This window comes from Trachurus trachurus (assembly GCF_905171665.1).
Source record: "Trachurus trachurus genome assembly, chromosome: 21".
In the NCBI taxonomy this organism is placed as follows: domain Eukaryota; kingdom Metazoa; phylum Chordata; class Actinopteri; order Carangiformes; family Carangidae; genus Trachurus; species Trachurus trachurus.
In genome coordinates this window covers 12,880,945-12,895,272 of record NC_139899.1, presented here as the reverse complement: position 1 = coordinate 12,895,272, position 14,328 = coordinate 12,880,945, and the positions used below count along the sequence as shown (strand labels likewise).

General features: G+C 40.3%; 1 protein-coding gene across 1 annotated transcript in view; it reads right to left on the bottom strand.

The window, feature by feature from the left end:
- Positions 1-3,387: 3,387 nt before the first annotated feature.
- cps1 (carbamoyl-phosphate synthase 1, mitochondrial) overlaps positions 3,388-14,328 on the bottom strand; it is a 55,369-nt gene continuing 44,428 nt past the window's right edge. The window contains exons 33-38 of the mRNA XM_083996272.1: positions 12,169-12,243; positions 11,950-12,048; positions 8,216-8,275; positions 7,882-7,994; positions 4,772-4,901; positions 3,388-4,639 (exon numbers count right to left, since the gene is read on the bottom strand). Coding sequence (XP_083852398.1) covers positions 4,526-4,639; positions 4,772-4,901; positions 7,882-7,994; positions 8,216-8,275; positions 11,950-12,048; positions 12,169-12,243 — 591 coding nt within the window. The 3' untranslated portion in view covers positions 3,388-4,525. The remainder of the gene's footprint in view (positions 4,640-4,771; positions 4,902-7,881; positions 7,995-8,215; positions 8,276-11,949; positions 12,049-12,168; positions 12,244-14,328) is intronic.

The window sequence follows — 14,328 nt, the reverse complement described above, 5'->3', positions numbered from 1 at the left end:
ACATATTATCAACAGTATGAGATAAAACCAAGTGCATGACACTACATCATGACAGTAACATACTAAAAAATATATAGCAGATACAGTTGTCCTGTCGTTTCCTTAGCAAGTATCCTTGAGGAACACCCAGACTGAATGGTACTTGAGTTGTCATTACGCTGAATTTCTCTGAATAGACATAAAAAGTGTGTTGTATTTTAAACTACCCAGTCTAGGTAACCTCTAGGTAAACTTATTATTGAAATTGCAAACAAAACTAAAGTCTAGCTTAGTTTAAAATGGCCTGCTTCCAACTTTTTTCTGATCAGCAGCCAGTCTCTTTAGGAGTCCTGGACCAGAGATCTGTTACTGATATTTTCGGTTATTTTGGCACCTGGAACGGTGAGGTGTGGATTAGTTAGTAACTGTTAGCATAGTTTGACAGAAGTGTGTTCTCACTCTGGTAATGACATTTTTATGTTGAACCACTAGTTGTCACAGCTTACTTAAAATATCTACGCTGCATGTGCTACACTATGAATAAACTTATTTGTGAGAGTGAGGTTTCAGTTTCCCTGATTGTATGCATCCCCAAATTTTACTGTTATTACTTTTTGTGATAAGAGTAACATTAAAAACTGCATAAGAACATTAGATCTGATTGTTGGATTGTCTGAACTGGATCAAAATTCATACTTCTTCTCAAAGTCATAACTCAGTCAAGGTGGTGTTTAGCTCCGTAGGTAGAGCAGCCGCCCCTGTTCAAATCCTGCATTGAGCGGCCCTTTCCGGCAAGTTCCCCCCACCCACACACTCTGCCTCCCCGTTTCCTGTCTCTGTCGACTGTGCTTTCCATTAAAGGCAAAAAAGCCCCAAAAATATACTTAAAAATAAAGTCAAGGCTTAGCATTTAAATTGCAGCGTGATGCATCTTTCCCAAGGATGCCTCATATAATTATCCCCAGTGTCCATTGAAAATTAACATCTGGTTGGAGATCATAGAAAAGGTACGCTCTTTATAACTTCAGATTTTCCCTGAGAATCAGCGCCTTTTTCAGTTTTCTTCGCTACCAAAATAATCCTGTGGTAGCTGTCTATTGCATTCATGGCTTAATGCAAACAGGAACTCTGTTAAGCCAATTTAATGCTTTTTGATGGTGCCTATTTATCAAAATGTAAACAAATATAGGCTTAAAAAATAAGGATCGGCGTCATTCTTTGAAAATCACTATTCATGACTAATTGGAGCTTGTAATCGCAATTTGAAATTAACCCAGGAACACCATTTTTCTAATTTCTTCCTGATCTTCTCCTTGTTCTTCCTGTCTGGGGCAATACAGCTTTGATGAAGTATAAGTCTTGCAATAGACCTAAAATATCTTACATTTAACCTGACCCAAAATAGGTAGTCTATGTTTTGTGTGTTTGTCAGTTTGCACACCCAGAAAGGCTTGCTCTCATAAAGGAACTAAGGCCTTTGTGTACTCCCAGAGGTTTCAAGGCCAGCAGACCCAAAACAGAAGATCAGTTTTTCATAATAACAGAGAGTAAGTTTAAATTTAACAACACTGCACTTTAATCAAAGTGGGATTTACCGACATACTGCTCAAGACATAGGGGACTACCCTGGAGTTATTGTCAGCAATGAACTTCAGGATCAGCCCTGTTGCTTGGTTACTGTGCCTGCAGTGAATCGTGACTCTGATGGCCCTGGGTTGAATTTGCCCAACTGAACAGGATTTGAGACTTTGCTTATACAGAATTTGATATTCTTTGTGTGTGTGTTTGTGTGTGAGAGAGAGAGGAAGAGAGAGCACCAGGTGATAGAAGCCAAAAAACACAGAAGTTTTCCTTCCGTGGGATCAAAAATATATTTAGGTCTCTTGCCTTCACTTGCTCTTTCTCTCTCTTTCACATTTTCCTCACATCCTTGGCCAATATCAAAGCCAAGAAAACTGCAATTATAGCAGAGAAATGACACTCAAGCAAAAAACGGCTAAAAAAGTGCTCACTATGGAGGAAAGTGAGTGTGCTCTCGGCCCTCGTCCACACTACTAGTGTGTGTAATTCAGTTAACTTTATAATGAAGTTCACACCACTCACAACTTCATGAAACAGCTGGTTGCTTTGTACATCATCAGTCATATTGCACTTGAAGATCAGAGGCAAGCTGTGACACAGTACTTTAAATGTCACTGTTTGGGGAATCGGGATAATGAAACAGTCGCCAGGGCTCTAGTACGAGACTTAACATTGTAACCGTTAGACCTTTTGTTTTTGCTGTTGCAAGAGTCGCAGTGAGACACTGCCATAGTCAGATGCAGTGGATGTACTAAGTCAAAGACAAATGCTGAGGTTGCACTGAGGTACCTCTGGAGGCTGAGGGAGAGGAGCTGAGGCTGGAGAGTCTGGTTCAAAGAGATGGAGGAAGGTTGAGCAGGATTTAGAGATAGATCAATAGAAGTTTTGTATTACTTAAACCTAAAATAAACTTTTAGCTCTATAACAGATTTAGCTGTGTTTGTTGGGCATTGTGCTGCTCTCTGTGGTTGATACCAACCTCCACTTCAGTTCTCACCACCTGTCTGGGGCATATGGATGCTTTTCCCCATCTGACCTCAGGAGGTAGTAATGCGTTTATGGCTGTTTGGTCCAGCAGAATGAGGTGTTTTCAGTGATTTTCAGTTTTCAGTTGTCAAAGGAAGTATCTGAAGGATGAAGATGAATTTGATGGTCGTGCATTTGTGCATCTGGTTGACTGGCCCAGAACTGCTTCAGGTGTGAAATAATTAATTTGAACATTGAAACATGAACGATGCTTGATGATTGGCCACAAAGAGATCATTAGACTGTTTGTTATTGCACCCTTGTCTGCTTGGAGTTTTGATTTTTGTGTCATTACACACCAAGGTACCAATACCAGAAAGCAAACTGAGAACAACCTAGAAAAGGCTAGGGTTAAGATTCAGGTTGTCCTTCTGTAGCGATTTATTAAAGTAAACTGTTGGTATTACTTCACTACGATGTCCCTGATAGCTCAAACCATTGCAACTGAAGAAAACACATGCAGGTAGACAAAACCCAAAGAAGATTGGTCTTTTCAAACTTTAGTAAACACAATGTCCTTCTTCAGGGCCAGTAGGCTATATTTTGGATTAACCTCTTGTTCTGTTATAAGTATGGCTCAGCCTCTAGCTTCCAATGCCGTTATATTGTGTTGTGTGTGAATAGGCTGTTCACAGCAGAGGAATGGAAGGAACTTTGATTTTCATGCATGTCCAATGCAAGCACAAACACACACAGCCGATTTGGTTGAGATAAGACTTTATTTTATTTCAGTGGATTCCTACATAACACAAACAGGAAAACAACATTTAACACTGAGTGAGTGAGCGATAACTTCTGTACGTAGCTAAATATACTTGTGTGTAAGTGGGTTCAAATGCAGACTTGGTTTGAAAATTACAGTATATACACACATAAATATATGTATATATAAAATATAAAACAGATCAGTTATGATCAACTACAGACTTTAAAGATAGGATTTGAGGTTGGTTCCCTTGAAAAATAAAAAGTTTCTCCTCATCATAAAATGCACACGGTTTACCTTAATTACAGCTACCTTATTTACATCTTTAAAAGTGATGCTGACAGGATGTTTAGTGTCAACGCCACTTGAAATCTAAAACTAAAAAATATAGGAATAAGCTCAAATGTGTAAAAAAAAAAAAAAAAAAGGAGAATGAACTCAGGGAGAGCTGAGAAGCTGAAAAATGGTTATTGCATCAAATTTAGAAAGGTCCAAAACTCAAAAGCAGAAAACACAAGATAAACCACTGATCATAAATGAGCTAAAAACTAAATCAACCACTGCAACACCATTCTTTGGGATTTACTTCAGTGAAAAAAGGCAGTGTAATTACCCTCTCTGGTATCACTTTATGATAAGTCATCTTTATGGAGCATTTATATCCTGTAACTAAGGTTTTTTATTTAACTAATAATTCATTCACTATAGCTTTATAGTTCGCTTATAAGTCATTAATAAAAAAACATTTCAACTCCCAGGTTGTAAAAATCTTCATCTCCAGCTTGGTACTTGTTTGACAATGACCTTTATTAAAGATCAGACCATCTTGTCCACAACTCACTTTTTACAGCTTATTAACAGTCACTGCTCCAAACTTGAATTATCTTAAGAACTCGTTCGTCCTGCTGGAGCATGAACTCCAAGCAGAGATGTTTCATCAAATGTTAACACAAGAGTTGTTTGTTAACAGTTAACAGTTAATATTTTAAAAGTTATTCTGTAGTGTTTTTGTATTGTGCTTCTTACTTCTATTTATTGTGCATCTTGTGTATGATAATGTGCTAAACATACACCATGTCCTGCCTGATACCTTTGTTAGCAACAAATCTTGACACTGAAGGATTGGAAAACAGATACAGGGAATTAAAAAAAACTATGATACAAAAATCTGCTGCCACTGAATACTGGAGTTTAACAAAGGGAATGAGGATCTGAGGGACAGGGGAGGAAGCTCTAGCTCTGCTGGCTAGCCTCTCTGTGTTGGCTTTCCTTCTGCCGGTAGTGGAAGAGGCTGGTGGTGTCCAGCTCACCTGCGTAGTGAATTGCTTCAGCAAACAGCTTCACCACCTAACGCATGGGGAAAATAGGTAAGCTAAAATGTATCACGTGTCAGGATGAAACGCAAACTAACAGCATGCAGAGACAGAATGTAAATGTCAACTGAGGATATAAACCACCGCTAGCGTGATATTCACAGACCTGGAAATTTGTGATGAGGGGAACACCATGGTCGACAGCCATTCTGCGGATGGTGAAGTTGTCCTTCAAGTGGCGAGTGTTGTTATTGGGCAAGTTGACCACCAGGTCAATATGACCTTCGTTGATCAGTCTATAAAAACGGGCAAAAAGATCTATTTAGTACATTTAAACCACCAGTGTTATCGACAGATATTCAAATTTTTTAAATCAACCAGTGAATGATGCAGAAAATGATCTGAATATAGTAGATATGGGCAGGGCTTTGGTAATGTGTTGGCTGCATGACCAAACAGTTTAAAGTTCCTGTGAGGCACCATGGCTACCCGGTGCTCGGGATAGCGACAACGCTAACCCATGGAGGCAATTCTTTCAACCACAACAAACACTCAAAAAACAATCAAATATCTATGGTACATGACTCGAATCCTTAGGAAACACCACTGAACTCATATAGTGTACAGTATAAACAGTATTATCTTTGTGTTTTTGCATGTACTGTAATCTCTCACCTCAGATAGCCGAACTCTGAAACGTCCTGGAAAGACATTACTATCCACTAGGGATGGGAAATCGGCCCTATATTCAGATCATTCGATCGTGGACACTGTCGATCGCCGATAGGCGATCCAATCGCGGGGGGGGGGGGGGGGTGCAATTACGTCAGCTTTATAAAAAAAAAAAAAAAAACTTGCTTTATAGTTCCGTTCATTCATCTCCGCATAGCGCTCACTCTCCGTTATTGTCGTCCACACACACAGACAAGCCGCATGCATGACGCGTGGGTCCGTTTTTTTTTTCAACCCGCCGGTCCCGCATCTATGAAGTATTTCGACCCGCCCCACCGCATCTATTTTCACAACCCATCCCGCCGCAATTAAACGTCAGGCAGCGGGCTTTTTTACTTTGAAAGGGCAGACAGAGGCGCTGTGTTGCCGGTAGCTTGTCAGTGTGTGGAGCTCGTGAGGAGGAGAGTCACAGTGCAGCGAGTGCAGCGAGTGCAGCAGCCGCCGCCGCCGCCGCCGCCGCCTTCACTCTCCCCGGTCTGCTCTCTGCTTCAACCCCGCTCTGCTGATGCGCCCAGCCGCCGTCTCACCCGGTTCCCTCACACCTCCGCCGGCTTTCCCGTCAACATCAGCGCACCCCAGATAACACACTCTGGACTTCATCATCAGTGTTTTTAATGACCCGCCCCCCGCACAGCCTGTGTCCGCGGCATGCACCTCCGAAAAAAAGTGAGAAGAAAAAAAAAGATGCAACAGTGTGTGTGTGTGTGTGTTTAATATTCACTCCTCTGTTGCACAGATCCAAAGGCTCTGTATGCAGACATGTTGCTCCACGAAACATTTTTCAAATACACAGTAGAGCGCAGGTTCTAGATTATTTCTTTAACATCTTATGGCAGTAAATTAATTAAAGATCACCTTAAAGATCGCCATTTGAAAAAGAAATCACGATCGTCCCCTTCGATCGCTGATAGACGATCCGATCGAAAATCACTCCATCCCTACTATCCACCTGCTCTCCCCGCCACAGAAACAAAATACTTTTTCCTTGTTTGTGATGATTTCTTTACAAAAATAAACAGTCAAGCAGTGCAGTGGTAATGTCCAAAATATCTCGTTTATTTTTGTAAAGAAATCATCACAACAAGGAAAAGGTGTTTGTTGCTGTGGTGGGGAGAGCAGGTGCTCTGCGATCGGATAGTAATGTCTTTCCAGGATGTTTCAGAGTTCGGCTATCTGAGGTGAGTGACTACATGCAAAAACACAAAGTTTATACTGTTTATACTGTACACTATATGACTTCAGTGGTGTCTTGTAAGGATCCCAGTCATGTACCATAGATATTTGATTGTTTTTTGAGTGTTTGTTGTGGTTGAAAGAATTGCCCCCATAGTTTAGCGTTGTCGTTATCCCGAGCGCTGGGTAGCCATGGTGTTACTTAGGTTTGACTGCATCAATTTTAGTCGCGTTTTTTGCTCCCCCCCAACACTGGGTGACTATCAGGACAACAATTTAGGTGTTTCTCCTTTAACCTACAAATCAGGTTACCCTACATTATGAGGTATCAAAATGTCTCTCTCTGTCTTTAAGAACTACTGTATGACTCAAACTGAACCTCACATACTGCAGATGGAAGTCCAAGTACACACACACACAAAGACACACAGTGAAGTCAGGGCTTTGCTGTGTTGCCTCTGTCATTTGAAGGCCTTTGACAGCCAGCGGTGAATTAGCGATGAATTTTAATGGAAAGATACGGAGGACAAACAATGGTGACAACAAAGGTCATATGTTTCTTTATAAAGGCTTGGCCTCTACTTCTCCTCGCGCAGCTGATGCCATCCAGCCTTATGTTTGTGTGTCTTGTCTTGATCTAGACCTATTAAATTCCCTTTAAATCATCTTCTTCACCAGTTCATTTCCAAATCCATGGTGCAGATGGCTTCACTGCAGCATGATCATGACTTGTTTGTAGAGTAATTACCTGGACATTGCAGTTCTGCTACATTTATTGGTGCTGCTAGAACCTATGTAAAAAAGGTTTGTACCTCTGACATCTGAACAAGTTTTCAAGCAAACGTGACCACTGGCAAATTACATAATTTCAACAATAAGCAGTTTAACAGTGTAATTAACTAAAATGTCTGTTAAAGTGGTCCTAGTTATGTTTTGTGCTTAAATGTGTTGGTTACACTTTTGCTTCATTGTTGGCCATGGTCAAAAAAAGATCAAGACACTTTATTTTTGATTTCCTCAAACTTGACTTGGCTCTGACATAAGACTTTCCTCATCCTTCCTATTTAGGCCCCAGTCTGGTTAATGTAATGACTGTGGACTTCAGAGTCTGCTACATCCGCTTTGATCTTTTCAGCATATTATGGTGATAATGAAGGGGCTATGCCCTTAGATCTTAAGGCAGTATCTTATGCTGATTAGATATCCCAATTTTGGATCCAATGAATCACAGTTTATGTATTACTTAAGCACTGCCTCAGGAAAACCGTAAGCAAGTCTCTACATTTCGACATGGCTTTGTTTTCCATGTTTCCATGAATCTGTCAAAAGAATTTAAATATTAATTTAGTATTAAAATGAACATTCCCCAACCTCTTAATACTAGGCAAACTGGTGTTTTCTCCCTTCTCAGTGGGCCACGCGACCGGAGTAGCAGGCACATCATTGGCACACAGCCAGGCAGAAGTGGCTTCAGTAGCATAGAGCTGGAAGACAGAAATAGGCCAACATTACAAAATATAAGGAATATCAAAAACAATATTGGATGGACTGGGGTAACTCTTTTTTTTTTCATTTCTTAATAAAGGCAGAATCATTCGAACCAGAAAGCTCATCAGCAGTGTTAAAATCACACAGAGAAGAGACCAGATTTTTAATGAGAAATCTGGTCTGTAGTGTTTGAAACATTCAAGCTTGCAGCACTCACCTTGAAGCCCTCCTCTTTTAGTTGGTGCGCCGTGGACAGGAAATTGGGTCGGAACGAATGCTGGAAGTGAGGCAGACACATTTTTGAAAAATAAAATGGTGCAACAACATAATAATGCCTGCAGAAGGTCTGTTTTGATATGGGTTTCTGTTGAAACATAATGGATGAAAGAAATTGCATGAGACAAAGTATTCCATGTAGTGTTCATCATTGAGAATGTCTTCCATCTAAATCTGCCCTGACCTTTTGGTTCCTCTTCCAAACCATTTGTCTTATTGTGCTTCAGAATGATGGTAATTAAGACTGCATAGACTGATATGGAGCCATTTTACGCCATGTTAGGCAATTATTACAGAACAAGGAAAACAGTTTCACAATGTAATGCCATCCCAGCAACATTCTTTTTTCACTTTTGGTAACAATATATTTAACCAAATGTTGTAGCATATTATTCAGATCCTGGTACTGTATCAGCATCAAACAAATTAATTTCCCTTTAGGGATTTATGAAGTAATTTGTATCATATATTCATATCGTATTGTATTGTATCAGACCAATTACTGAATACACACTACATAATATGCAGAAAATAAAATTATGTGAATTATTAGAGAGCATACTACAGCTGACACAACTCAGGAGTAGGCCGTACTTCATTGGGTTGGATTAGTTACCAAAGCAATACCATGAGGATGTAAAGGAAAAACAAAAAGTCAATTTGCAATGCATTTATGTTTTTAGACATTAGCTTCAAACGACCTACTTAACAGATTCCACCAAGCATAAAGCATGAAAGTGCTGAAATTTATTTTTTGCTGCTTATTCACAACTGATTATGCCCAAACTGGGTGCCCTTCAGCTCTGTAAACAATATGCTCGTTAAAATTACTGCTATCCCACCAAAAATCGTTGTGACACGGTTTGATATGTTTTGGATATTTTCAAGCCCACCTTACTAAGCTGTATATGATGACATACAAGTTTCTAATTCGGTGTGCAATTTTGACACAGCTGCAGAATTTGTATAAAAACAAGGTGGGCCTAATTAACAAGACAGGCAGACAAGGAGAGTTAAGAGTGTGTGATAAAGAGAGCGAGGGAGATTATGCCAGCTAGACAGCAACAGGTGAGGAGACAGTAACAACTAAAGAGGCGGTGGCTCTAATAATGTAATACTACAGTTATAGTACATCAATTTCACTTCACTGTACGACATTGAGGGTAACACACACCGGGGGTGAATTACGAGTGACAAAACACCAGCGCACACAGCAGTGATGCTCTCACACTTGACATCATGGATTGATGTGCAACAGTTCTTTGGGATTTCCAACTGATGTGTGTCAACTTCCGAAACTAAGAGTTACTGCCTCTGCCGACCAGCCAAGTTGCAGGAAATATGGTCACAACCTCCACCTCCTGAGTTACAGCCTTGGACAGAAGCCCTAAGTGTTTGTGGAGAATATCATGATGTTAAAGTGAAGTTAACCTTTGACCATTTGGATATAAGATGCTATTATTGCATCATATTCAACAGTTGTGTCGAATTGTGTCATCATTAACACATGATTCCGTGAGTTGCAGCCAAACTGGCCTCAGTAATCAATTCATCCTCATGTCCAGGTGAATGTTTGTGCCAAATGTGAGGAAAACTGAAAAGATGTGCTGTGGCCACTAGTTCCTGAAACAAGGTTGAAGAAAGCAGTGACACTGACACCATGTCTACATAGAGGAGATAATGTGAGCAGCATATTAGCAGAATAGCTGTAGCTCCTCCAGCACTCTGCGTAGGATGGGTTCAGCACAGTATGGAATCGTAGGTCACCTGTGTTTTGCAAGAGCTCAGAGCCCAACACACAATCACTGTAGTTATCTGCATAAGACATAGAAGAATAGACAGAGAATAGCGTGTGTTGGGCACTTGGGCTGCATGTTGTTTATATTATGGGCTTAGAGCAGGAGTAAAAGATGTTACACAGCTTGAAAAAAACTATCTTTAGAACTCTTAATATTTCAAAATGGAAAACAAGAAAGAGCTAACAACACTGTGCACATAGGCTACAGAATTTACATCAAAATCGTAGTACTGAGTCCATAAATGTTGTCTTCAGGCTCATAAATGAATATCTTGAATTGGGCTATTTCTGCAGCTTGTAATGTTATGTTAGCTTTCTTTTTCAACAAGTGTGTTTATTAATTTTCAGAGAAAACACTAAACCAAGTGGTGGAGTACCATTGTAAGCTCATATGCTACCTGAGGAAATTGTATTTGTGTTTTTGTCTTTGCAAACGTAAGCCACAAAAATGGCACTACGTATCTTCCAAACATTGGATTATGAGAGTACCACTCCAGTAGGCCTCACATACATATTTGAAATGTTGCTGATTTGATAGAGTATAAGCTTCATCAAAAAGCCCAGTAACGGCTGCTTGGCTGTGACAGTGCAGCTGAGGGAGTTGGTAAATGTAGAACACAGAAAAAGGGCAACAGCTACAGAGTCTGTCTGATAGACATGTGTAAGGATATGCAGTACGATACATTTCTAATTCAGAACATCTGCACCACAGAAAAATATAGAAACTTACAGTAAATCACTGTTTCTGTGAATTTGTTCCTTGTGTTTGTGTTGCTGAAGGGGTGGCATCACATTAGTCAAATTTCCCAGCAGAATATTCATAATGAATCTACATGAGGAGTACTGCACCGACAAAGGGGCTTGGTACAAGGGAGTCTCCATACTAATATGGCATTTCAGTGCTGCCTGTGTGAAACTGAAAATTACCGTCCTCAAGCTGGAGGCCACAGTTTTTTCAGTCTTTTCCACAAGACTGTCTCACAAGAGTGCACTTTCAAATAAAAAAAACAACTTATTCTCTCTCACAATATTTGTTAAAACTATGGGAGGTAAATCTCTGTGTTCCTCTGAGTTCTGGAAATGTGGACCATAACTGTTGCAACTCGTCAGCCATGTTAAAGTGCGGATGTGACCCCCACCACACCACCCAGGCACTTGCCTTGAAATAGACCTGTTCCCCAAGAGCACCAATTACACAGCTACTGTTGTGAGTGCTTTGTTCAAACTCAGTTTGGCAACCCAGGATGGCAGCTAGCCATAATTACTAAAGCTCATGTAATGTGATGTCATTAAAAAGTACAAACCCAGACTTACATTTTGTTCTTATCAGTGTGTGTGGATTGGTGTGAATGGCGGGATGTTGTTGCAGCACTGTTACCCAGAAATTGTGATTCAAGTCTCCTTTTGACAGAGCATTTTTACACTTGATTAGTTTTTGTCATTTTTTTTATGAGAGGTTAATTATCACCTTGGGAGATTCTATAATGAGGATCATGTTTCTTTGACTGGTAACTGATTGAGTTTTATGTCTGTGTATGGCCTCTTATTATCACCATCAGATCAACATGTCTCCTCCATTCACCTTAGGGGCATCATCCGTTCTGCTAACTGTACTCGAACCTCTTGTGGTCATTCACACTCTGACAGTTAGATCATAGTTTTAAGTAACATGAGACTTGGTTGTTGCAAGAATCAAGGTGTGATTTGAAGTGAAACAAAGTGAGGAGTACCAGGCTGGCAGTGAATGAAGCTTACAGCCGAAAAGATTTAGGCCACCTGTTCGTAAGGAAAATCACATTGGGTGTCTAGTGGGCAGAAGGCACCAAGAGGAAACACAAACAGGAGGCAAGTGGACTTCCAGATGGCTGTAGTCTTACCTGAATCCCAATAAGGATGCCCTTCTGTGGCAGCTTGAAGCCTGTGGAGAGCATAGCTTTCAGGAAGGCTGAATAAATGTTTGGTCCAAAACAAGCCACCTGCAAGAAAATACATTAACAGAAACCTGCATGAGTAACTGTTCAGATCAATTCTACAAATTAGTTAGGGAATTAAGAGGAAATTGAGTTGTAATATTTCAATATCTGTATTATATTCACTTCTCCAGTGGAGGCCATCTCACAGCGAAGCACAGGGTCTGCATCCCTCAGACGTGGCCACGAGAACATGGGAGCCTTGTGGAAGAAAAGAGAAGGGAAATTGTTTAGACATGGTTTTGAAGTAATAAGAAGTCTCTATGCGTGATGCTATTGAGCTACCATTAAAACTCCACCTCTTTCTTTGAGAAGTCTTCTTGTTTAGCTCCGAAACACACCGACAGCACTTAAAGGGATAGTTCAGTACTACTGTAAATCAGTATTCCTCCACACAGGCAGGCTCCGCGACGTGCTGTATCACTCAGCCTATCAGCTGTTTGGATCAGCGGTGTGTGGAAGAGGCGGTGTGATACAGCGCGTCGCGGAGCCTGCCTGTGTGGAGGAATACTGAGTGAGCTGGTTAGTTCTAGATATACAAACTTTTTTTCCAACTAGCTGATGCTTTGTAAATTCTTACTTTATATCGTACTCTTGAACTGGTGTAGTATTTTGAGACGGGACTTCTCGTAGGCGGCGAAAATATGCTGATTAATCGTCCCTCATTCACGACAGTTTGACAATGTTTTTCTGTTTTTCAGTGTGAGGGAGCAGAGACCTTTCTACTGCAAATATTATACTTAATGGCCTTCAAAAAGCTGAACTATCCCTTTAAGTCACAAAGTCATTTTTTCAGCCATATCAAAAAAGGTGATTTCCTATTCCACAGCATCGACAGAAAACCCACTGCTGCTGCTGCCAAAGCAGTGGGGGTAATAGTAAAGAGCATGAGTTAAAACTAAAATCAATGGATGATCATTTTCTTTATTGCTAATCATCACACAGGATGTTTTCAGTTGGCTGGAATCACTTTGCTGCCACCTATAGGTGAAATAAAGCTCACGTTGCCTTCAAAAGTAACAGGTGACCCAAGGCTGGCAGTTGCATATGCATATGAGAGTATAAATGTCAAATCATGTCTGTTTAATGAACAAATGAAAGATCATACAAAATAATAATGAGCATTTTTTCCCCACTACTAATCATTGTTTCAAACCACCATTTCTGGTTCCGCTATGAAACTTTAAGGGCACATCAGGCAAATATTTAGAGACAAGAGAGGTTGATTGAAAATTACTTCACAACTGCTAGAACAGATTAAATGAGAAAATATTAAAAAAAAAGAAAGAAAGAGACTTGTTAAACCACAGGACACCTGTTGCTTTAACATGCTGGTTGACGTAGGGAGAAGAAGGTAGAGCAACAGCAGGATGAGTCAGAACAGAAAAGCAAGTGTGGAGTAGAAGAGGAAAATGAAGGACTATAGAGAGGATAGGTGAGCAAGTCAAATGGCTTGAGTGTAGACAGTGAATGAGTAGACTTAAAAGAACAGATTACGTCAATGCAAGAAGGAAAATTACATAATTACATAGTTAAACAAAAGGTGAGAGGAAGGGAAAGATAAAATTGCAATAGTCACAAGAGGAGAAAATGACAGTCAAGAAAATGCAGGAACAAGAGAAGAAAGCACCGTCTGTAGATAAATAAAGAATAGTCAGACGTCATGTGGAAAACTTGTTGTTTTTTTCACTTTTTTTCCAATTTTTTTATCTTATTTTGCCATGTAAAAGCAGACAGCCATTACCTACAAAAGAGAAAGAGGAGGTGTGGTGTTGTATGGCTCACGTGTACACAGACACACACACACAGACACACAGACACACACACACACACACGTAGAGGCAAGGACCACAAGGGGGGATTCATCCTTGAAGCGAGCTATCTAATCAGCTGAATGTAATGTTAGCATACTAATGTATGAAGGGACGAAAAGAAGGGATTGCAGACAGGAAACCAGCACCGCTTATCATGGCTTTGTTCAAAGAGTTGGAGAAAGACAGGGTAGTATGCAGAGATAAAATGGTGCAATGTAACCAAGAAAGAAAATGAAACAGAGGGAGAGGAACACATAGAGAGAGGGAAGAACAGTGAGGGGGAACTTTTAGTGTGCAATAAAAAGAGGACAAGGAGCTACAATGATATTAATGGCAGAGAAGAGAATTTGTGAAAGATATGTTTGCCGGTCTCTGAGTAAATGTGAATCTAGAGCAGTAGATTTGTATGTCATCCAAATGAAGAGGGCTGCTTATCCACATTGACATCAACTGCGGAGGCAAATCTACTGCG